Raw genomic sequence first — 24,248 nt, 5'->3', positions numbered from 1 at the left:
AACTCGCATTAAGCACACAGATGAGTGTTACCTTCCGGTGCATTTACTACGCAGTATATAATGCGTATCCATTCTCGAACTTGTCTCCTATCGCATGAGAGGCTTGGCGACGATACTAATACGATCACATTAACATTGAGAAAAGAAAAAACTCAAGGCTCGGCCAAGCTGATGAATACTGCAAGGAACTAATTATTATAATAAAATTATAACACAACAATATTAATAAACAGAACCTCGATTTGAAAAAATATTCCTAATCGTTTGAAATAATGGATGAACTACAAAACAATATTTAAAAAAAATATGCATTAATCGAATCTCCTACTTATTTTAAATATCAAGCAGACAAATATATGTATTTGGATGCTCGAAAAATGTTCGAAGGCACAAAATGAAACATTTTCGAAATACACATTTTTGTTATGTCGACTGTTAATATATGATTGAACGAGGAGTGCTCTGAGGAACTGTTATGATCTGATCCCATCATAATCTCGTTTTTACCATGGCACAACTCGCCACCGTAGCAGAGCTCGTACCTAGCACAACTGCTTTCTTCAACAGTGCTTTTACAGAGATGTTTTTTGCACGTACCATCCGACTTTGGAACGAACGTTCTTCAGTGCTTCGTGAACGCTGCTATGATATATCTTTCTTCAAACGAGTTTTGCAGAGAATACTCAGTGGTACATAGCTGTGCTTCAGGCATTGCTGTCGTCCATGAGCAACAGCAATCGCATACCACCCAGTAGACCGAATGCTCTTCTTTCTACAAAAACAGTAAATAAAGAAACTTCCCTAGCTCCCCAAAAAAATACTACAAATAAATTTTAACTAATTCAAGGAACAAATTGTCAGCTTCAATCCTCGGACCAGCAAACAAGAAATACGTCGCAGAGGGATCTCTCTTCGATTGGGATAGAGAAACAGTATTGGTGTTTGGCGGGATCGATCCTCATACGACATACGGGGTTGGTAAGAACACAGGGAAAGAGATATACAGGTTTGAATCACAACTCTCTTTTTTAAAGTTTATATGAAGTTTATTACATATTTTGGCCACATACCAAACGGCTTTGGAAAGACCTCGCCTTCACGATCTTCGCCGAGCGCAATGACCTGTGCTTCTTCAATAATTAAAAAACAAAAGAAAAGAAGCTTGGTCAGTGCCTATGGCATCACTAATGTTATTGTTTATAATGGGTGACGGTAGTTACATATGCATAGGATGACACGTCTGACCCTAGTGGCATTTGCAAAATTATACATGAAAATTAATCCAGTTTTAAGAATGGGGGATAATCGTTATATGTAAAATAGAATTGGGACTGCGACCTCATGTTTTGGTGGGTGGCGGCATTCACGTTATGTTTACGGGCTCCGGTATCTACTTAGCGAACACATATCCTGAAGCTACTCAGCACATGTAGAATAATCAAAGAAATCATATTTTTGCTAATAGCAAAATATTCTCAAGCTACATATCTACAATAAGCATGATCACCATAGTTGAGTTGGATATTGTCGATGTCTTGTTCATCTCAATTTAGTGCAAATCTAGGTACAAATTAGTGGCCCACTGCTACTAAATTGTGTTTCTCAAAAAGGCGTTTCTGTTCACCTCTAAGCCTTAGACCGTAGCAAGCAAAGAGCATTTAATATTAAAAAAAAAAAACTTCAGAGGTGTCAAGGGACACCCGGATGGAACGAAGTTCCTTTCGATTAATTAGTGAAGGAATTGTAAATTTTTTTTAAGTTATAATAATAAATTACAGCATTATGAAGAAGAAAAAAACAATACTATGAACTAAATTACTATTATTGAAACGCTATCTCGAGAAACTGTACTCATTACGCGGACCAATCGGATACGAGCAATGTCACGCGATAAGCGCCTACACGTTGATTGGTCAGAATGACGGATCTAAAAAGTGTCGTGACAACTTTTCGTAAGAATTTTTTCCGTCTAGCCCCCTTTCACAACGCGCGATAAGGAACTTCGTTCCAATATTTATATTCAAAAGTGAATCTTTTCAATATATTCAAACACTTTCCAATTTACATTAATAGTCTAAAGTATGATATAGAGATAGGTATCTTTAAAATATTCTGTTTGTCTAGCAGATTCGATCCTGTCTCGAACGTTTGGGACAACGTTGGAAACTTACCCGAACCGAGACATCATCACTCCATTGCCTTTTTAAGAGGACGAGTCTATCTTGTTGGTAAATATTAAAAGTTTGCTTTACAAACATTTGCCATATCTATTCTCGGCATCCTTGCAAACATTGTAAAGGCTTTTAATGTCATTGACTTGTCTGCATTTTATCTAAGGTCAATTGAGGACTAAAAGACAGGCTCTGATTTAAAATGTGTAGTATAATACCGTATGAAATTTATATTGTATCACAGGGAATTTAAAAACCAAATTACGCAAACAATCATTTGTGATGTTTATTCTATTCAAAAATTACTGTATTATTTTCTTTTATGAGAGTTAATTGAACTCCAATCGTTATTGAACAATTATTTTATATTTTGACGTATTAACGCCTGCTTTCAGAGAAACAATCGATCAGGCTTCATTCATAAACCAGAATTTAATAAAATGTAATCAATCATTGACAAATATAACTTTCTAAGTATGCCGTATGTACCGATAGATTATTAGTGAAGTAAATTAAAAGGATATTTTTTTTTTTTTAATAAATAAATAAATATTTACTAACAATCACGCCACGTTAACTGGTCCCGTGATAAGTTCGTAAAGAACTTGTGTTACAGGTACCAGATAACGGATATAAATGTAAGATTTTTATTATACACATACATATATTTAATAGACGTCCATAACTCTGGAAAAGACATTTATATTTATCATACAAATATCTTCCCATGGCGGGATTCGAACTCGCGACCTCCTTGTGTAGTGACCATGTCACTTACCACTACACCAGACGGCCGTTAAAAGGATGGATTCTCAATGTTTTTTTTTATTGCTTAGATGGGTGGACCAGCTCACAGCCCACCTGGTGTTAAGAATATGACTCCATGTCATCGGAGCCCATATACATGAGCCCATAAAATATAACTAGCCAAACATCTGCCATCTCGACCTACCAACTTCGCGTCCCACAGTTTTTTATTGATTGCCCATTTAGTGTTAAGTGGCCACCAGAGCCCATAGACATCACCCCGTCAATACAGCCGCCAATTATAAGACATGAATTCCAAGTCTCAGTTTTTACAGTACAACGGCTGCCCAGCTCTTCAGGCCGAATGCTTCACGGCAGAAATAGTCAGGGTGGTGGTATTCACCCACGCGTATATCAAGACGCCCTATCACCATAAATACCGCCGCCTTAATTTTTACTTTGACGGGGGGATTGCTTCTTGATATGCCAATGACCGACTATGCCTGATGAGGGATGACGTCACGCAGATGACCGGATGTAAGCTAGAACTAACAATTATGAGTTGTGTAGATCGCATCTGGTTGAGATGCGCAATCCTATTACGAAAATGACCGCTGAGTTTCTCGCTGGACCTTCTCAGTGGGTCGCAAGTTCGATCCGGTAGTGCACTCTGCGAAGTACTGCTCTTGCTAGGGCTAGTGTTAGCAAATTCTCTCAGGATGAACCCGTAAGCTCACCCACCCGTCCGGGTGTAGCTGAAATAGTCCTTAGGCTACCAGCGAATAGAGAGGGAAAAATACAAACATGCCCACACGACGTGTTAATTATTATTGTTCAGGAGGCGCAGACCCACGTGACGACGATCTCCGCGGCAAGTCGGTGGTCGTCTCAACTGTATGGAGCTTTGAGCCGGTCACCCGCGCGTGGTACAGCGAGAACGGACTCTCTACACCGAGAAAGAACTTTGGACTCATCGTTCACAAGATGGCGCTCTATGCTATAGGAGGGCAAGATAAAAAGGGCAAGTAAGGAATTGTTTTGCCGTCAATATATTATATTGTAAAACTATTAGTTCTTTTTCCTAGTCGTACACTCTTAACAGAGTGGTCGTGGTCATGCATCAGTCGAAACCTGCGATAACGATGCTCTTGCGGTGCGACGCCATGTGACACGATGTTTCGCAGAGTGAGAGCAATAATTTATGATGGAGTGAGTCACAAATTTTATGAGGTCGGTCCATCGCATTGGAGATCGTCCCCGAGAATTTTTGCCCTCGACTTTCTCTTGTACCACCAACCGCTCAATGGAGTCTTCATTACGAGCGATGTGCCCGAAGAACTTGAGAATTCGTATCTGGACTGTTGACGACAGTATCTTCTTGATGTTGAGCTCTTTCAGGATCGAAACGTTGGTACGGTGCAAAAACTATTAGTAGCGTAATTCTTATATGAAATACTATTTACTATGGTAATTTATTTACTAGATAGATGGTAGGCCTCCCAGGTGGACCAACTACCTATTGAGGTTCGTGGGGATCCGCTGGGTGCAAGCAGCATAGGACCGATGTTTGTGGTGAGACTTGGGTGAGGCCTATGTCCAGTAGTGGACGTCTGTGGGCTGATAGAATAGAATAACAAAATGGTAGATTTTACCGATTGAGTTTTTCAATGGATCCTCTCCGTGGGTAGCAAGAGCAGTACTTCGCAGAATCTACCACTGGATCGGAAACGCCACCCACTGAGAAGATTCCGGCGAGAAACTCAGTAGGCTGTGTCTATGGGTAGTGGGTTAATTTACATTAATGTAATAGTTTTATGTTCGGTATTGTATTGCATGGGCGCATACTATCATTTTTTGGACATGTCTCCCGGCTAGGAAATGACTCCATAGAGCGCCTTGTCGTTCAGGGCAAAGTAGAAGGCACCAGACCGCGTAGAAGGTTGCCCATGCGATGGACCGACCAGGTCATGTCGGTGGTTGGCGGCTGTTTGCATGAGTGTACCAGGCTCACTACAAACCGCGAGGAGTGGCGATTGCTTGTGAGGCGCATAAAATCTGCCCACACCAATGATACTGGATGACGACCACGACCGCTCTGACAAGAGTGATACGACATACGAATTGTAAACATTCAGGGTACTACGTTCCGTTGAGAAATTCGATCCAAAGTCCGGCTCGTGGAGCGAAGTAAGGCCAATGAACGTTGCTCGCATGGCGATGGGCTGCTTGAAGTACAGGGACTACATTTGGGTCGCCGGCGGCATGACGGGCGACAAGAAGAGGCCCGTCAGTAAAATCGTGGAGTGCTACAATTCAAGAACCAATGAGTAAGTAAGTCGAGATAATGTTACTGCCGAGAGATTTTAGTAGAATTAGAGAAACTCGTGGAAAGACCTCTTGTGAGTCCGCGTGGGTAGGTACCACCACCCCTCCTATTTCAGCCGTGAAGCAGTAATGCGCTTCGGTTTGAAGGGTGGGGCAGTCGTTGTAACTATAATGAGACCTTAGAACCCATATTTCAAGGTGGGTAGCGGAATTTATATTGTAGATGTCTATGTCTTAACACCAGGTGGGCCGTGAGCTCGTCCATGCAACTAAGGAATAAAAAAAATAAAAAAAAATGTTGGATTTGAAACGGATTAAATACAATGATTTTAATTCCTCCGCTACAATTTGATGGAGAGTGAAATCGACGGCTCTTTAACACTGAACTCCAGAGGCGCGTCGAAGCAGACACGTCCCATATTTTTGTCTATTTGTTACCAAATGTCGTAGACACTACGAAATCGGTATTCAGTCTCAACTTCATTGGTATCCTAAACTTTGAAGTGAAATCCAAATGTTGATTCGCGATAGAAATATACAGGATTGTGGTACCAGCTTACGGGGGAACACACCGTGCCCTCGTGTACTCAAGATAACATTAAAGACGATATGAGTCCATTTGAATATTTGTTTGTATTAATTAATTTTCGGTAGGCTACGATTTGCCTGTGCCCTTGGCATTGGTGATGTCCATGAGCTACAGTAACCACTCACCATCCGGTGGACGATATGTTCGTCTACATATCTGTTTGCTTAGTGCGAGTTTTTTAACGTTCTCGATAGCGTAAAAGTTAGCTCATATTTGTATGGAGTGGGATCGTTTGCGTACGTTTGCCGCTAGGGGCGCTGTTCCAACTGCATACAAAATTGGGTTAACCTTTGCGCTATCGAGAACGTTAAGAAACTCGCGCTAAGCACACAGGTCTACAAACAAAAAAAAATTACATGTGTGCAATTCACACGTGGTAGAAGTGAAACCTTCCAAAATTAAAATACAATTATCCTAAACGTCTTAAGTATATGTAAAATTTTGTAGTAAGTAAATAATTGTAAGGTAGCGCCCTCTGTGAATTGATATTTTAATTTCACGTATAATCCTAAATTAAAATTCACTACAAGAGCTTTCATACACACGTTAGTATTAAAAAATCTCACAGATGGCGCTGTATTAAATAGTATGTATATTTCTGTCTCATTCTTTGCTGGCTTCATCCTACACATTTTTGTATTTGTGTCTCTTACCTGTCGTTTTTTCCGTTGCATCCGGTTTGAAATCACAACGATTCTAAAGAAGTTTTCACTTCAAAAATTGTTTCGCTCTTTTCTCAGGTGGACAGAAATACACAATCTCCGTTTTCCTCGATGTTTCACAACTCTGTTTTCAATGAATGACAAACTGTACATTGTCGGCGGAGCAGGGAAAATATCCGAAAAGGTTAATTAACTATAAAATACACAATTATGATAATAGTTTAATAATTATGATTTATTATACGAGTAGATGATAATATTTAAATAATTATGCATTTATTTAGCAATTTTAAAACGTACGTAATTTAAATAAGACACTTTTCAACACATTTCTTTATTAGCTTAAGTAGGCAGCGGCTTGGCTCTGTCCCTGGCATTGCTGAAGTCCATGGGCGACGGTAATCACTCACCATCATTTGGGCCGTATGCTCCTCTGTGTGCAAGGGCAATAAAAAAATAGCTTTTAGCTATAAAACCGCCTATATCAATTTTTTGTTCTTTAAAGCGCTGATTGTAATATGTAACGTATAGCCAGACTCGATAGCTATTTACTTAATTTTATAAGATAATGACATATTTTTGACATTTTATTTTATTTTCCAATTATTGTACCATGTTATGAAATCGAACCCGTTAATTAAAAAGGTTCACCAAAGGGCTATGTTACGGGAAATTTACGTCTAGGGGCACGATGACACCCCTTCTGACCAGGAGTTTAACTAAATGTTGGGAGTCCGTTCCTACTCAGGGAAGCATGGAAACATGTCTTGGTCAAAAAGGCATACTATAAGCTATCTTCGGACTCGGGTGCCGAAGGGCAAACAACTCTTGATAGGGGAGTCTTGTCGTCGTGGCCTAAAGGATAAGACGTCCGGTGCATTCGTATCTAGCGGTGCAACGGTGTTCGAAACCCGCAGGCGGGTACCAATTTTTCTAACGAAATACATACTTTTTACTGGTGGTAGGATCTCTTGAGAGTCCGCGCGGGTAGGTACCACCACCCTGCCTTTTTCTGCCGTGAAGCAGTAATGCGTTTCGGTTTGAAGGGTGGGGCAGCCGTTGTAACTATAATTGAGAACTTATATCTCAAGGTGGGTGGCGCATTTACGTTGTAGACGTCTATGGGCTCCAGTAACCACTTAACACCAGGTGGGCTGTGAGCTCGTCCACCCATCTAAGCAATAAAAAAAAAAAATAAAAAAAATACTTCACAAATATTCACGATTGACTTCCACGGTGAAAGAATAATATCGTGTAAAAATCGAACCCGCAAAATTATAATTTGCCTAATTACTGGTGGTAGGACCTCTTGTGAGTCCGCACGAGTAGGTTCCACCACCCTGCCTACTTCTGCCGTGAAGCAGTAATGCGTTTCGGTTTGAAGTGTGTGGCAGCCGTTGTAACTATACTGAGACCTTAGAACTTATATCTCAAGGTGGGTGGCGCGCTTACGTTGTAGATGTCTATGGGCTCCAGTAACCAATTAACTCCAGGTGGGCTATGAGTTCGTCCACATATCGAAGCAATAAAAATTTTAAAAAATTAGCACTAAATGTTTAATTTATGACCTGTAGGAAAAAACACCGAGTAGCGTTGGAGCCATCGATGCTTGGGATTGGAAGGAGCGAGCGTGGAAACTGGAGACGGAGATGTCGATGCCGCGTCACGGACACGCACTCGCCTACCTCGGTACTCAGCTTATAATCATAGGTGAGAAAAGTGCTGGCTGCATAGCGATGTCTTTCTTATCGCCCCCTAGGCGCGGGGACCTCGTCGGAGTTTAGGTTCGGCACTTATAACTTAGCTAAGAATTATTTTTAATTTTATCTAAATTTATGAAATATACGATACACGAGATAAGTACATACATATATCGAGGGGTGAAAGGCTATGTGGTTTAAGCGACATTTCGCTTAATACGCCATATTATTATGTATCTTTGTAATTATAGGTCCGTTTTATTTGGTATTAGTATCATCAATTCAAAGTTTTTTAACTGAACTTCAATTAAGTTTACTCCATTCAAATATTTAACTGAAGAAGTTTTTTGTTGTGATATTATTTCCAAATTTTAAATTTGAAATGGCTCTCCTGTAAAGTTGCAAAAATTTTGCTAAAGCAAACATAACCTTTCACGTCTCAATATTTTTTACCTACTACTCGTAAATGTGTATATTATACATAAAAAAACACACACATGCATGAAATTACTTGATGATTGCATCAGCTTCCGTACGTGCCTCGAACGACTCGATAACTGCGAACTAAACAATTTCACTGGAATCGATGACCAACCGTTGGGCACGTAATGGAATGCGCATTACGAACGCGAAAATGGAACTTTTACCATTTAAGCATTACGTGTGTGTTATGGAATATTTTGGTCCAGCGATAATGTAAAATATGCCATATTAGCGAAATTATACATACAGATTCATCATCATCTTAGGCCTTACAGCCCAGGGTGGGTCTTAGCCTGGTCCAGTATGTCTCTCCAGACTGCTCTGTTCAGGGCTTCCTTCCAGTTCCTGACACTGATAACTTTGAGGTCGCGCTCCACGCCATCCAACCATCGGAGTTTGGGTCTGTCACGACTTCTGAGGCCCTCTGGTTTGCCATAGAGTAGTTGTCTTGGCATTCTGGTCTTGGCATACCTACATAAAGATTAGGGGTGCGATATTTGCGTTCATTCATTGGCTTAAAGATTCTATGCATTTGAATCTTGGACCATGTCTCATATTTTTTTATTGCCCTTGTAGGCAGAGGAGCATACGGCCCACCTGATGGTGAGTGGTTACTGTCGCTCATGGACTTCAGCAATGCTAGGGGCCAAGCCGCTGAGTCAAGCCAAGAGAGCCTAGAGCCAAGCCGCTGCCTACCGCAAATATGACAATATGCTCATATGCCAGTATGCTCATATGCCAGTGGACCTAGGAATTCGTCTGCCGATCTGCGCAAATAACTTTGACCCGAGTCCCCAAGTTAAAAGACGAAAGAACTTGAATGCGTGTAAAAATTATTTTCACCAAAAAATAAAAATACAATGGCGACCCTGATTTCGTGCTTCTAATGTCGACAAAAGTTTAACATGAAAAATGAAATTTTATTAGCGACAGTCCTTAAATTATTTTGACAACGATGATAAAGCAATGATACAATCTTAATACTTTGTGATTGATTTGATACTATACAACTGAGTATTAGATAAACATTGAAATTATTTTATCTAAAATTGTTTATGCTGGTAGATCGCGCTTTTCCGGTTCTACTAAATTTATCAAACTAAACAGAGGGTATCATGTCCATTTCACAGGCGTTTCACTTATATTACATGTTTTATATCCATGATGGCTAACTCTTTACTTTTTCTTCCGAAAACGAATGAGTTTTATCTGTATTTTAGATAACCATAACAGATTGTTCTCGTAGTTTCTGAAATTTCTGAAGCCGATTTCTTTTTAATGCAATAAATGAGCTACCGGTCTAAGTCTTATGGGTATGGTGATACGGCTGCCCCAGATCGGATGATTTCATGCTAAAAATAAATAGGATATCCATCCATATGGGCTAGTAATATAAAGAAAAATTTAGGAAATGGGACAGGAGAAAGTGCGGTATGACGTGATTGGAGGGGGGGGGGGGGGACTGGTAAAACTGCAACTGCAAGTGAATTAAGGGAATAAATTTGCAGTGATAAGTGGTGATAGTAATCAATGCTAGGTACAATTATATTTATAATAATGAAAGTGCCTTACAAAGAAAACGCAAACATAATCTTAATTGATGGTTATCTGTTTTAATACAATATTTATTAAATTTTTTAATCTCTCTGAAACTGAAAAAAATATGAAATTTAATCAAAAACCTTTTATCTGATGACAGATAGAATTTAAAATAAAACTTTAGGAACCAAACTTTGTCTTAGAATGTTAGTAATAATAGTTCGATGTGTGTTGCCTAGGATCGCATCTGATCGTGGAGAGTCTTGTGAGACCACACGGGAAGGTGCCACCTCCCTGCCTATTTCTACCGTAAAACAGTAATGTGATTATTTTTTTATTGCTTAGATGGCTGGACGAGCTCACAGCCCACCTGATATTAAGTGGTTACTGGAGCCCATAGGCATCTACAACGTAAGTACGCCACCTACCTTGAGACATAAGTTCTAAGGTCTCAGTATAGTTACAACGGCTACCCCACCCTTCAAACTGAAACGCATTACTGCTTCGCGGCAGAAATAGGCGGGGCGGTGGTACCTACCCGTGCGGACTCACAAGAGGTCCTACCACCAGTGATTCGATTAGGAAGAGAGGACAGCCATTGTACTATAAAACTGTAACATAAAACTCACGTGTCACGGTGGGTAGGTGGCATTTACGTTATTGATTAACCGCTAACACCTGATGGGTCAAAAGCTAAACCACCAATCTTAAAAGAATATAAGGAATAAAAAAATCAAAAGGTTACGACCAGTCATTACAGCAATAACCTGTAATAAATTGCATATTTATGTGAAATCTAAGCTAGGTATACCTAATCACGTTGTGGTAAATATTGTTGATGCAAAGGGCTTAGCTGAAACGCTATGTAATGCTTGAATGTTTGTTTAATGTAATGTTTGAAGAACAACTGAAGGTAGAAATAAGGAAGGAAGCCAATGCTCGAGTTTGAACGCGTTAACATAATAGTTAGTAAAGAAAAACGATTAATGCAGTGTTTCCACGTAAAAGAGATAGAGCTCCACTGCTGGTGGTGAGTTAGTAAAGATGATAGTCTGACTCCGCGGAACTGTTGAATTGTATAACCGGAAGGACAACGCACACACGATCGTCAGACCCTAAATCAGGATTACCTGTAGTAGGTATACAAAGCAGAGACTGATATACATATTTACTTGACACTTGATACTTGCTTGCTATAAATATAGCTATTAAACATGGATACAAGGATACAAACCTGTTCATCATAAGGATGTTTACCCGATCTGGAAATCGAAAGGACTATGAAATTTCCCACACTTATAGAGAATATAGAGAAGGAGTACAGAATGCTAATTTTTTTTTTTAATTAGGCATTAATAATACATTCAATCTATCTGTATATATAAAAATTAATTGCTGTTCGTTAGTCTCGCTAAAACTCGAGAACGGCTGCACCGATTTGGCTAATTTTGGTCTTGAATTATTTGTGGAAGTCCTGAGAAGGTTTAAAAGGTACATAAATACGAAAATGCTAGGAATTAAACAGAAATAACAATTTTGTTTTTCCTATGATGTGTCCCCCGTCGGACGGATTCCTTATGTTTGTTTTAGGTTTATTTTATACAAAAGTTTAGGTATTTTATTTGTCGATTGAGGCACTACGAAGTCTGCCGGGTCAGCTAGTCAATAATAATAAAACATTACACACACTACCAAGTATTTGAGACACACACACACACATATATAATATACTCTTTGTTTAATACAAATTAAACATTGATACAAAGATACAAACCATGTTTATCACACGGATGTTTGCCCGATCTGGAAATCGAACCCACGGCCCTCGGCTCAGTAGTCGAGGGCGCTCTATTTCGAGGGCTCGTTAAGGTTGTATTTTTATTATTAACAGGAGGCGTCACTACAATATACATGCGAGCACTGAATAATGTAGAATCTTATTGCTGCGAACGTGGCGCTTGGATCCGTGGGGTGGCAGCCCTACCCTCGCCACTGTCCGGTCACGGGGCAGTTACATTGCCACCTGCTTCGCTTATGTGAATACACTGCCTTTACAGGCAAATAAAAACGATACTACCAAATAGCACGGAAAGCAGAACTTGAAAAAAAAAGAATTACTTAAAATTTTATCCTAATCTGCCGCTTTCAAATCAAATTGTATAATTCTCATTTCATTAACAGCATTTCTAAATCAATTTTTGGTTTCTAATTGCAATGTAAATAATTATGTTGAAAAGATTTAGGATGAATGCATTTTTATTTGTTTTTAAATTTTGATACAATCTTGTTTGATATAATGTTGTATGTGGAAATCTTTAATGTTTTTTTTTTCGTTAATTTCATTTGTGAATTTTAGATTATGAATTTTCAAAATCCAAGTGCTTCATTAGTTTCAAAAAACTAATATTTCATGTAAAATTTATAATTAAATTGAATATTTTAGTTAGTTTTGACATTCAGATAAATTTGTTGTAATTAGGCATCTTATTTAAAAAAAAAACATTTTATATTTATTATCTGTTAATAAAACGATATGAAATCAAATTGACATTTCATTTTCCCTGTATTGATGTACTATGAAATCGTCGTAAAGATTGTGGTAACAATAAAAAACAAAATGAGATTTCGCCTTTATTATCATGACATTTAATTTGTCAATTCAAAGTAATTTTATTTAAAGTATTTTTTTCCTTTTATCCTCTGGACGTAATATTCTTTTTTTTTATTGTCCTTGTAGGCAGACGAGCGTACGGCCCACCTGATGGTGAGTGGTTACCGTCGCCCATGGACTTCAGCAATGCCAGGGGCAGAGCGAAGCCGCTGCCTACCAAAAGCTACCTTAAGCATACCGATACAAATATTATGACAAACTATATACGACAATAAAGTATATTAAGTATCTTAGCGAAAATACAGTTATTATTAAATGGAAATAAACTTGAAGCAGGAAGGATTCAAATGCTAACATTATTGCAATTCTGATTATACTTACATTTTATTATTAACAATTCTCAGAAATCACATATGCGCTAGTCTTTCATTTCTCAATATCGACTTAAACGACCAATATAGTATCATTAAAAAAACAACACTTAAATTGATTAACTGTCGATTTACTTAAATATTTAAAAACAATGTTAAACATCGATTAGGTATTTCATTGTTTACCAATTATAAATTGTCATTCTTAATTCAAAACATTAAATCATACTTATAACTAATATCACACAAAAAGTTTATATTACATAACTAATGGATAAACTAAATAGAATTTAGGTAAATCTTATCTATATCTTTCAGCCTACAGACGTTCAATGCTGGACATGGGCCCCATTAGATAAATCATTCTGTTTCGATTTTAACATACAGCGTGTTTACAACAACTTACTGCTTTTTTATTTACTCGTTTAAGGCGCATGTTCATGTATTGATAATGATAAATATGCTGTATATTCAGCTGATATACTGTTAGATAACTAATCCGATAACGATGTACTATTTTTATGATTTAAAAGAGGCTGGTATATTTTTTATTTTATTTTTTAGATTGTTTAAATTTTAAATGTTCAGTACCACACTTCCCTGCATGTTCCGGTCACGTCTCTCTCAAGGCCCTCTTCGCATGGTGGAAAGTTAATCGGAACGAATCTTGTTGGCTTGATGTTTCTCAGGATTTCCTGTAAAGATAATTTTTTTTAAACGTGTTTTTTGGTTTTTTTTTTTTTTTTTTTTTTTTTTTTTTTTTTTTTTTTTTTTTTTTTTTTTTTTTTTTTTTTTTTTTTTTTTTTTTTTATGATTGAAAGTTTACTGGTGGCCCGAAGGCCTTTCCACTTTCACCAGGACAGGTGGGCGAGCAAAGGCTCAGCCAAGAGGGGTGGGATTTGCTAACAACTGCCCGAGCGCCTCCGAAGGAGACCTAACAACTCAAGAGCAATTGTTTCGCGAATGAATCTACTTCCGGATCGGAATCGCGACCCGCTGAGAAGATCCGGCGAGAAACTCAGCGGGCTGATGCATGGGTTAGGTTGCACGTCGACCTCTTTGTCGAGTTCGACGAGTACGGTTACCGGGGTCCCTAAGCCTGCCCCTAGTATTAGAGCTGAAGGCATCTAATGCAAAGGTTATTGGATCTGATGGATCCGTAAGGACGTGTCTAGGGCGTCGACGGTGACTGGCTCCTGCATGATCAGGATTCGGGGAGTAGTCAGCGGCGGCAACGATAAGGCGATTATCATGACGCATAGCCTTATCGAAGTATCGTTCCGACGCTGACTTCATGTATTTCCGAATTGATTCGAGGCCCAGGTCGTCGTGTAGGTCAACGTTCCTCACGAACCACGGAGCCCCGACAGCTAACCTGCAAAAGCGGGATTGTAGGGATTGGAGGGTGTCTATGTGTGTGCGGGCCGCGTGAGCGAACACCACACTCGCGTAAGTCATGACGGGCCTTATGCAAGTTTTGTAAAGTGTCACCTTGTTCCGAAGGGACATTTTACTCCGCTTACAGATCATGGGGTAGAGTCTACCGAGAATAAACGCGGCACGGTCACGGACTGATTTTATATGCGGGCGGAATGTCATCGATGCATCCAGGGTAACGCCCAGGTACTTGACCTTCCTGGCCCAGGGTATGGGTTGTCTAAAGAGAGTAATCGGGGGTGTGAGATTCCTCCTCCTAATCCGGGAGGAAATCCGTGTGGAGCTTCCCCTCTGAAATAGCACCGCAGTACTTTTCGCTGGGTTGATGTCTATGCGCCATTTTCGGAACCACTGTCCTAGGGCTAGGGCTGCGCTCTGAAGCTTCTTCGCGATTAGGGACTTATTTCTACTAGAATAGTAAACAGTCGTGTCGTCGGCGAATAAAGCTAAATGGGTCGGCGGCGACCGGGGAATATCGTTGACGAATAAGCTAAATAGGAGGGGTGAGAGGACAGAGCCTTGCGGGACTCCAGCTGTGAGAGGTCGTGGGGAGGAGCGGGTTCCCTCGACTCGATATCGAAAAGAGCGGTTCGACAAGAAGTCCCGTATGATGAGCACGAGACTATCCGGCACGCCCATGTTAAATAGTTTGAAAATCAAACCATTGTGCCAGACTTTGTCGAACGCTTTTGCGACGTCGAAGAAGAGAGCTCCCGTGTATAACGGTTTTGGTCGATTAAGCCCCACAAGAATGTGCTCCGTGAGGCGGTGCACCTGTTGAACGCATGAGTGATTTGTACGGAATCCGAATTGTTCATCGATAAGAATGCCCTTGGATGAGACGAAGTCTCTGAGGCGTTTGTAGAGCAGACGCTCATACAGTTCGCCTAGAGACATGAGGAGGCTAATCGGGCGGTAGCTCGTCGGATGATTTTTTGGTTTACCGGGTTTATGTATGCCGATAACGTCCGCTTCTTTCCACACAGCGGGAAAGATACAGTTCGCCATAGCGGCATTGAAAATAGATGCCAACATCACGATGAGTTGGACGGGTAGAAGTTTAATAACGCGGTTGGATATACCGTCGGAACCGGGAGCCTTGCGAGGACGTAGGTCTTTGATCAAGTCTTTAACTTCCATCGGGGTGACGGGTGGTAACGCATCAGAGGGTGGCAAGGAGGCTCTGCGTTCTACCTCACTGTCTACTAATTCTACATGAACAGGGTCCACGGATTGAGTGCTGGGCGTGCACTGGGTTTGCAATGTATCGGCCAGCAGCTCTGCTTTTTCGTCATCATCGAACGCCGCGAGTCGGCTTGAGGGGCCTACGAGGGGGGGCATACTGCTACCGTATCCGATTTGAGAGTACGAGCTAAGCGGTAGTAAGACCTTTGGGAGGGCGCGAGTCCTTCTAAGAAATCAGACCATCTGGCATCTCGGACTTCGGCGATGCGAGACTTTACGTCGCGTTGTAGGGCGCGCATTCGAATACGATTTTCCGCGGTAGGATACCTGTCGTAGGCGCGTATCGAGGCGTTCTTAGCTCTAAGGAGTTCCCTAATATCGTCGGACAATTTGAAGCGGTGAAGGAAGTCTTCCGCTACAACTTGTTTCGATGACCTATCTAATGTCGAGGTGATGTGTGACGTTAAGATGTCTATGGCTTCAGCGGTATCCTGAGGAGACGGGATAGAGTCCGGGTTAAACGGGAGCGATGGTGGATCAGATTCAGCCAGGCTGATGCCCAGCGTGTGCCAATCCACCACAGTCCTCGTGACGGGAACGGAATCGGGAGCGCGACCGAGCTTCATAACGACGGGACGGTGGTCTGAATCTAACTCTGAAACTACTTCGATCGAGTGTAAGCGCAGAGTTACGTTTTTTAATAACGCTATGTCGAGTATATCCGGGCGATGCGCGATATTTAGCGGGTAGTGAGTCGGGGTTAGCGGAGCGACGATATCGAAGGCGAGATCATCGACTAACGCGTCAAGCCGCCTGCCATTCGGGGTTGTGGTGTGTGAGTTCCACCTGATGTGTTTACAATTTAGGTCGCCCGCCAGAATGACAGAGCTCCCCATACCGAGCAGCGCCTCGATATCACTGCTTAGAACGATCTTATCCGGTGGAAGATAAACGGACGCGATAACGATCGGCGCGTGTCCCGTCAGTGAGATTCGGCACACTGATGCTTCGATATTAGCGAGCGCGGGAGGATCGAGCGGGACGCAATGCAGGGCTCTTCTATAGTAAATGACGGTACCACCACCACGGGCAGAGAGCCTGTCGTTCCTGACCATGTTATAGTTCGCGATTTTAGGGTCACGGCGCGCGGGCTTAAGTAGGGTCTCCTGCACTAAAAAGATATCAATTTGGTGGTCACGCAAAAAGTCAGAAACCTGATCACGTTGATTTGCGAGACCGTAAGCGTTAAAAAATCCTATCGTTACGGAGAGGGGCTTTATTCTACTTATATACGCCATTGATTACCGGCGGAGTGAGGGGAGGACGTACGTATTTAATGACGCGTATACGTCGGCGTATTCCTGCACAACGGCGATAAAGTGTTGTGCAGTGGAGGCAGCGCGAATGGCGTCGCCCAAAGCGTTAACGCGCTCAAAGTTGATCGACTGAAAGAAGTCGATCGCTAAAGCGAGATTGTCGGACGCGGTCGGAGGGCAAGTCGCGGGAGAGGGACGAGTCGCGGGGGCGGGACGAATCGCGGAGGAGGGAGTTGTAGCCGTGTTCGTGTACGGCAGCGGTTTTGCCCAGGCCGAGACACTGGGCACCGCCGCCGGAACGAACGCTGGCTTAGCCTGCGACGCAGAGGGTGCCGAGGCTTTGATGTCTGGGCCGGAAGCTCGGAGGCGGTTTTGGCGGGCGACGCGGCGATTTATTTTAGGGGCTCGGGGTCAACCACGGTAATTCGCGGGGTGACCCTGTGTTCGACACAGGACGCAGCTAGGCGGTTCCGTCGCGGTTTTTTGGTCGCGAGCGCAGAGGGCCGTGGCGTGATCGCCCAAACACTTAACACATCGGGGGCGCGCGTGACAGTTACGGGAAGAGTGTCCGTACAATTGACAGTTATGGCACTGGCTAGGAGTGCCTTTTTTATGGGGGGCTTCGACAGCGATACCAGAGAGCCTACAGACGGTCTGTGTGTTAAAGACCTTCTTTTTTTTGCTGGCAGCACTGACCGCTACTTGTCAATATTATTGTGCTCTCCCAATTATTATTTAAATTAAAATATTTATAAGTTTTGTATTGTGCTTAAAATTATATAAAACGTATATCTAAGTGATACTATAAGTTTATTACTACGTAAAACATTGAATTAGTGCATTTTACTGCATAATTGTAATTATATTTTATTTTACGAGGGTACTATCAATTATTTTATACTAATCCAAAATGATGACCAGAGGTACCAAAGCTCGTCAAGTTGATGACCAACTTCAAGTGGCTCTTCAGCAACTAAAAACATCACGGGAACAGTGTCAACAACTACTAAAAGAGAGAGAAGACAACGAGGTCGAAACACTCCAGGTAATAAAGAAAAATACCATGTTGAAAGGACAGTTGTCTCAGCTCTTCATTGAATACAATGAAGTTCTTGAGACTAACAAGAAATTACAAATTGTTGTAGACGGCTTCGATCAGTGCAGCGGTGAGTATGTTGAGTCGCTCCAACTCTCAGCTGAACTGAAAGTCAAACTTTCTGAGGCACATGATTGTATCTCTAATTTACAGTTAGAGATAATAAATCTAAAAGCCCAAAAAACACAGAGCCTGTACTCGGAACTGATCGAGAGTGAACCAGCTTCGGGAACAGTGATCACCACTTCTCAGTGTGACATACCTACAATAGATTTGACTGGTGGTGACTCCGATAGTACACATTCCTCTCGATTAGTTCTTAGTAACAAAAAGTGTAAGAGATATTCTAAACTAAATAAGTTTATAAATAAAACGGAGAAACTATTAAAACCTAGAAAATCTATCAATTATATAAAAACTATATGCAAAGACCGAAATGCACTGCGCACAAAACTAAATACTTCACTTGAAGAATTACAACTTGTTCATCACAATCATGAGTTAGAAATAGAAAAGTTAACCTCACAAATAAATTTATTGAAAACAGTTTGGGAGGTTATATGACTTTAACAACATTGTTAAAGTCATATAACCTCCCAAACTTATTTCTAGAGCCTACTAGGACAACGACCACATCGGCAACATGTTTAGATAACATATTTACAAATGTAACACCGATTAACAAAAAAATTATTAATCAATTAACATCAGACCATAGTGGACAATTTGTGTCTTTTGAATCTATTATGAATTCTAAAGATAAAAATACTCTTGTGATTGTTCCTATTAATAAAAAACGAATTGAGAAGTTTAGAAATAATATTAAGCAAGAACATTCAGAAATTATTTATAACAAAAACCCAAATTTATCATACCAGAATATGTTTGAGAGAATTAATATGGTCTTTACTGATGTATTTATTCCTAAAACTGTAACATTAAAAAACAAAACGGTGTTCAGCGAGTGGGCCACCACCGGAGTGTACAAAAGTAGAAAAAAATTGTATGATCTGTACTCTGAAAAAGCTTATAATAATGATGAAACATTTCATCAATATGTCAGGAACTATTCCAAACTATTTAGAAAAGTTTGTTTAGCGGCAAAATCTTTACATTTAAGTGACTTAATCAAAAATGCCCCTGACAAGATAAAGATGACTTGGAACATCATTGGTAGAGAAAGTGGAAAAGTCAGAAATAGCCATCAAGAATTCTCGTTAAAAATAGACGATAAATTGGTAACTAGTCATGAAGATGTGGCTAATGCTTTTGAAAAGTTTTTCTCTGACATTCCAGTTTCAACTACCACATCTCTAAATTCATCCCCCACAGCAGCTGAAATATTATTGCATAACCATGTCAAGAAATGCAATGAAATTTTTAAATTTAAGAAAATTAATTCAAACAATATAATAAAAAGTTTTAATAGCCTTAATGTAAAAAATACAGCTGACTTGTGGGGAATATCAGTAAAGGTTTTGAAGTCTGTAATAGACATTATTGCTTCTCATCTTGTTAGTATTTTTAATGATTGTATTAAGTGTGGTGTATTTCCTGACTTAATGAAACATAGTAAAGTGATTCCTCTTTTTAAATCTGGTAGTACTGATGACCCCTCTAACTATAGACCTATTTCAGTACTCCCTACGTTGAGTAAAATCTTTGAAAAAATTATTTTGACACAACTTTTAGAACATTTCAATTCAAATAACCTGCTTCATAATAAACAATTCGGGTTTACCAGGGGTCGCTCTACAACTGATGCAGGTGCTTATCTAATCAAAAATATATTTCAATCTTGGGAGGAATCGCATGATTGTCTTGGAATTTTCTGTGACTTATCCAAAGCATTTGACTGTGTTGAACATGAAACATTGGTGAGGAAACTACATCACTATGGTATTAGGGATGGTGCATTGGAACTTATTACTTCCTATTTATCAGGAAGGATACAAACAGTAGATGTGAAAGGAAATAGATCTTCAGGCACCACGTTGAAAATGGGTGTACCTCAGGGTTCCATTTTGGGTCCTTTTTTATTTCTAATATATATAAACGATTTGCCTAGTTTTATTGAGTCCCGACACGAGGTCGTATTATTCGCAGATGATACATCTTTATTATTTAAAATGAAACGACAATTACAAGTCTATGACGAAGTGAATGATGCGATTTCGTGTGTGGTTCATTGGTTCCGTATCAATAACCTATTATTGAATAGTAAGAAAACGAAATGTATTAAATTTACTTTAAAATGTATTAAATCATCTTTAAATGTGAGACAAGTAGATAGTAATGTAATTGTTTCTGAGGAATCATTGGAGCTTGTTGAGTCAACCGTATTTCTTGGTATAACAGTGGACTCCAAACTGCAGTGGGGACCTCATATTCATAAATTGGCGAGTAAGCTTAGCTCTGCAGCATACGCAGTAAAAAAAATTAGAATGTTAACAAATGCGGACACGGCTCGTTTAGTTTACTTTAGTTACTTCCACAGTGTCATGTCCTATGGCATTTTGCTATGGGGCAATGCGGCCGATGTAGAAATGATATTTATTCTGCAGAAAAGAGCTATACGTGCTATTTATAACATGCACTCAAGGGAATCCCTGAGGGAAAAATTTAAAGAAATTAAAGTTCTCACTATGCCATCCCAGTACATCTTTGAAAATTTGATGTATGTTCGTAAACATATTGAGGAGTTTCCTAAGATGTCGGACATACATAATAGAAATACTAGGAACAAACACAAGCTTGTTGTGCCGATGAGTAGGTTACATAAGATACGAAATTCATTCGGGTGTTTGTCTGTGCGCCTGTACAACAAAATCCCACAAGATGTTCAGAACCTACATATACATAGGTTTAAGAAAACTATTAAAGAACATCTGTGCAATAAAGCTTACTATAAAGTCAATGATTATCTAGAAGATTGCACAAAGTGGGAATGAGTTGCTCGCTCCGGGAATTTCAATATTGTAAAATTGTTATGTTATAATTACTTATTGTAATATGAATATTTAAAAAAAAAAAAAATATTTAAAATAAAAATAAAAATCTAATATTTAAAAAAAAAAAAAATCTAAAAAAACATGCCCGCTGAGTTTCTTGCCAATTCTTCTCAGGACGGAGGCTAATTCTTGTGAATTGGCGGTAATTCTTTTGACGTTCAACAAGTATGTACTTTCATTTATGTTGAATAAAACTTTTTTGATTTTGATTTTGATTTTTTGAAAGATTTTCTTACCCTCGGGGGTAGGCTGGAGAGCGACTAGAACCATATTATATGGCTCCCTACCGCGACCGGTGTGCATACGGTGCACCGAATTCACTGGTAGGCCTTGTTCTAACAGGTCGGCTTTTACGAGCTCTACATCTAACTCTTTAGGGATTCCGCGTATTACAACGCGGAGTTCGCGCTCCTCCTGGAGCGTATACGTATGGAAACTTATACGCTCCTTACGGAGGTAAGAAGAGATGGTCGTCGGGTGTTTGAACCTTAATTTGAATGCCGTTCGCGAGGTTGCGGGCATTCGTGAAATTTATATTTTTGGCCTTAAGGGCCAGGCAAACTCGATCCCAAGCTGCCTTCTCCTGAAGGATAACCGGGGGAGGGGTCTGGGTTTTATTTTGTGCCACCGGACGCGGCGACGGAGTGGCACGGGCTGGGGGCGCAACGGGAGTCTGAGGGCGGGGGCGCGACGCGTTCACGGCTTTGCTAATTTTAGCGGCCGCGGGAGCTCGAGACTCCGCGGCACGCTTCTTACCCTTCTGTACCAGGGTGAATCCATCCGTCGATGAGGCGGGGGCGAGGTCGACCTCCATGTCCGAGTCAGAGTCGGAGCACGAGGGGGCGGGTGCAGGCGACCTACGAGCAAGTGTAGGTGTTTTAGAGGGCGCGACGGAGGCCGCGGATGATCGTTCAGCTGAAACGATGGTCACGGCGGACGACGCAGCAGCTTTTCTCGCCAGTATAGGCGACACGGGAGCGGCAGGCACGACAGAGGCTGCGGTGCTCAATGCAGAAGCTCTGCACGCAGGTACAGGCGACGCAGGAGCAGCGAGCGCGGCGGAGTCCTCGAGAGGGCTCGCAGTGTGATTGGCCTTGAAGGCCAAAAACTCCGAGGCGAGCTGTGGGTGGCGAAGTCGGAGGAACTCCGCGAATACAGCGTCCATGATCGCTGAGTACCCAGGTGGGGCGGCCCCGGGTCTTGAAAACACTCGCCTTGCGGCGAGGCCCCAACTTCTTGGACCTGAGCGGTTCTATTGAACACAGGTGGCAATGCGGCGCGATTACTACAGAACAAAGAAAAAGCACAACAAAACAGAAATTACGAAAAGAAACAAAACAAATAAATACTTGCAGGAAACCACTTTGTCGGCAGATGTACCACGAACACAGAAACAACAAAAGGAAACAAAACAAATAAAAACTTCCAGAAAGAGCACTTAGTCGGCAGATGTACCACAAACACAGGCCGCGCGAACAATGGCCGGGCTAACAAAAGCCGGGCGAACAAAGACCGGGCGATCGAGTGGACGATGAGCACGTCCGCACGTGACGGGTGCCTCTATCGGAATGTTTATTTTGTCTTTAAGCATCTTAAACATGCGCGTCTAAGTTCCAATTGGTTTGGAATAATAAGTATCTACGTATGAGTAATTTTAATTCGATAAAAGCTCAAAAAAATCAACATCCATAATTTGTGTTACTCCCATGATTTCGATATTAGTGATTTTAAATATGCTAACGTGTAAACAAAGCAATACATCTTTACTAACAGAAATATGATTTAAATTCAGAATCCTATTGAAAGTTTAAAATGTTTTAATACGTAGTAAATATAAAAGAAAAACAGTAAACTTACAATAGGTATCTCGTCTACTTCGAAGATCGGAGAATCAAACTCATCAAGTCCCGTGGAATGCACGATGCTTCTCGGATGAATATGTTTCCCGCGTACAACGATACATGTCAATACTATCGTGAATATTATTAATAGTTTCATTATTGTATTCGCTTTAGATGCGTCTCGTATAAACTCTTCGTAACATTTGATGCCCAGACAAAATTTATCGGCTTTTTAAATGTTTTATCAGTTATCGTTCGATTTGTCACGTCACGGCTATACGGGACCGCCCGTAGGTGCCAGGCTGACTCGAAAACATTATGCCCTGTGCGACTTATTTCGTATTTACTCGTTTATTTTGTGTATCATCGATGTTTCGAGAACTAGTACTGAGAACCCATAGGATATCTTATTTACATTCACGAGAATACAGAGAACAGACATTCAAAGAACCTTTACGTAATGTTTGATTTTAAATATGTTTACATTAGTATGGCGCACAGACTTGCATCACGTTATCCATATAAAGTTATAGTCCTCAATTTTTTTTTACTGTATTTTTTTATTCAACAGTAAAGATTTGCGTAAATACGAACTAAGTACTTTCTAACGATTAACATCTTCGTGCTTACTAGACTTTGAGAAGACACGTAGGTACTCTAGAAATATTCATCACACAGTAGTTTTTACTGGTGGTAGGACCTCTTGTGAGTACGCACGGGTAGGTACCACACCCCACCTATTTCTGCCGTGAAGCAGTAATGCGTTTAGGTTTGAAGGGTGGGGCAGCCGTGGTAACTATACTGAGATCTTAGAACTTATATCTCAAGGTGGGTGGCGCATTTACGTTGTAGATGTCTATGGGCTCCAGTAACCACTTAACACCAGGTGGGCTGTGAGCTCGTCCACCCATCTAAGCAATAAAAAAAAAGTTTTACTCTGATAAAATTCCCATTCAAGTAATATACGATTACCAATTCTCAAATTTTTATTTTTAAGAAGGAAGGATAACTGGTGGCCCTGGATCTAGAGCTCAGCCGGGTGTGCAATGGCGGATCCAGGGGGAGGGTCATGGGGGTCATGACCACCCCCTGAGCTGGTTCCAGGACTTAGGTGGACCACTAATTGAATACAATGATTTTATTTATATATTTTGTCACCATACA

At 40.7% G+C, this 24,248-nt stretch overlaps 1 protein-coding gene and 1 long non-coding RNA gene across 7 annotated transcripts in view; one reads left to right on the top strand and one right to left on the bottom strand.

The window, feature by feature from the left end:
* Nucleotides 1-12,760, top strand: part of LOC101738452 (uncharacterized) — a 31,012-nt gene extending 18,252 nt beyond the window's left edge. For 4 of the 6 annotated variants that reach the window (XM_062670481.1, XM_062670482.1, XM_038013383.2 and 1 more), the window contains 7 exons: nt 848-1,006; nt 2,128-2,228; nt 3,757-3,943; nt 5,054-5,245; nt 6,573-6,678; nt 8,069-8,204; nt 12,108-12,760. In XM_062670481.1, coding sequence (XP_062526465.1) covers nt 848-1,006; nt 2,128-2,228; nt 3,757-3,943; nt 5,054-5,245; nt 6,573-6,678; nt 8,069-8,204; nt 12,108-12,256 — 1,030 coding nt within the window. In that variant the 3' untranslated portion in view covers nt 12,257-12,760. Of the gene's footprint in view, nt 1-847; nt 1,007-2,127; nt 2,229-3,756; nt 3,944-5,053; nt 5,250-6,572; nt 6,680-8,068; nt 8,205-12,107 lie in introns of those variants that run through there. The other 2 variants (XM_062670484.1, XM_062670485.1) reach the window with 2 other exon arrangements.
* Nucleotides 12,761-12,834: 74 nt separating this feature from the next.
* Nucleotides 12,835-23,592, bottom strand: LOC101738313 (uncharacterized). Its single transcript, XR_209957.5, has 2 exons — nt 23,101-23,592; nt 12,835-13,893 (listed from the first exon to the last, which is right to left on the bottom strand). It is a non-coding gene; the product is annotated as an uncharacterized LOC101738313 (long non-coding RNA).
* Between the last annotated feature and the right edge of the window lie 656 nt (nt 23,593-24,248).

Source organism: Bombyx mori, chromosome 10, assembly GCF_030269925.1.
Source record: "Bombyx mori chromosome 10, ASM3026992v2".
NCBI classification, from domain to species: domain Eukaryota; kingdom Metazoa; phylum Arthropoda; class Insecta; order Lepidoptera; family Bombycidae; genus Bombyx; species Bombyx mori.
This window is presented reverse-complemented; position numbering and strand designations above follow the sequence as displayed.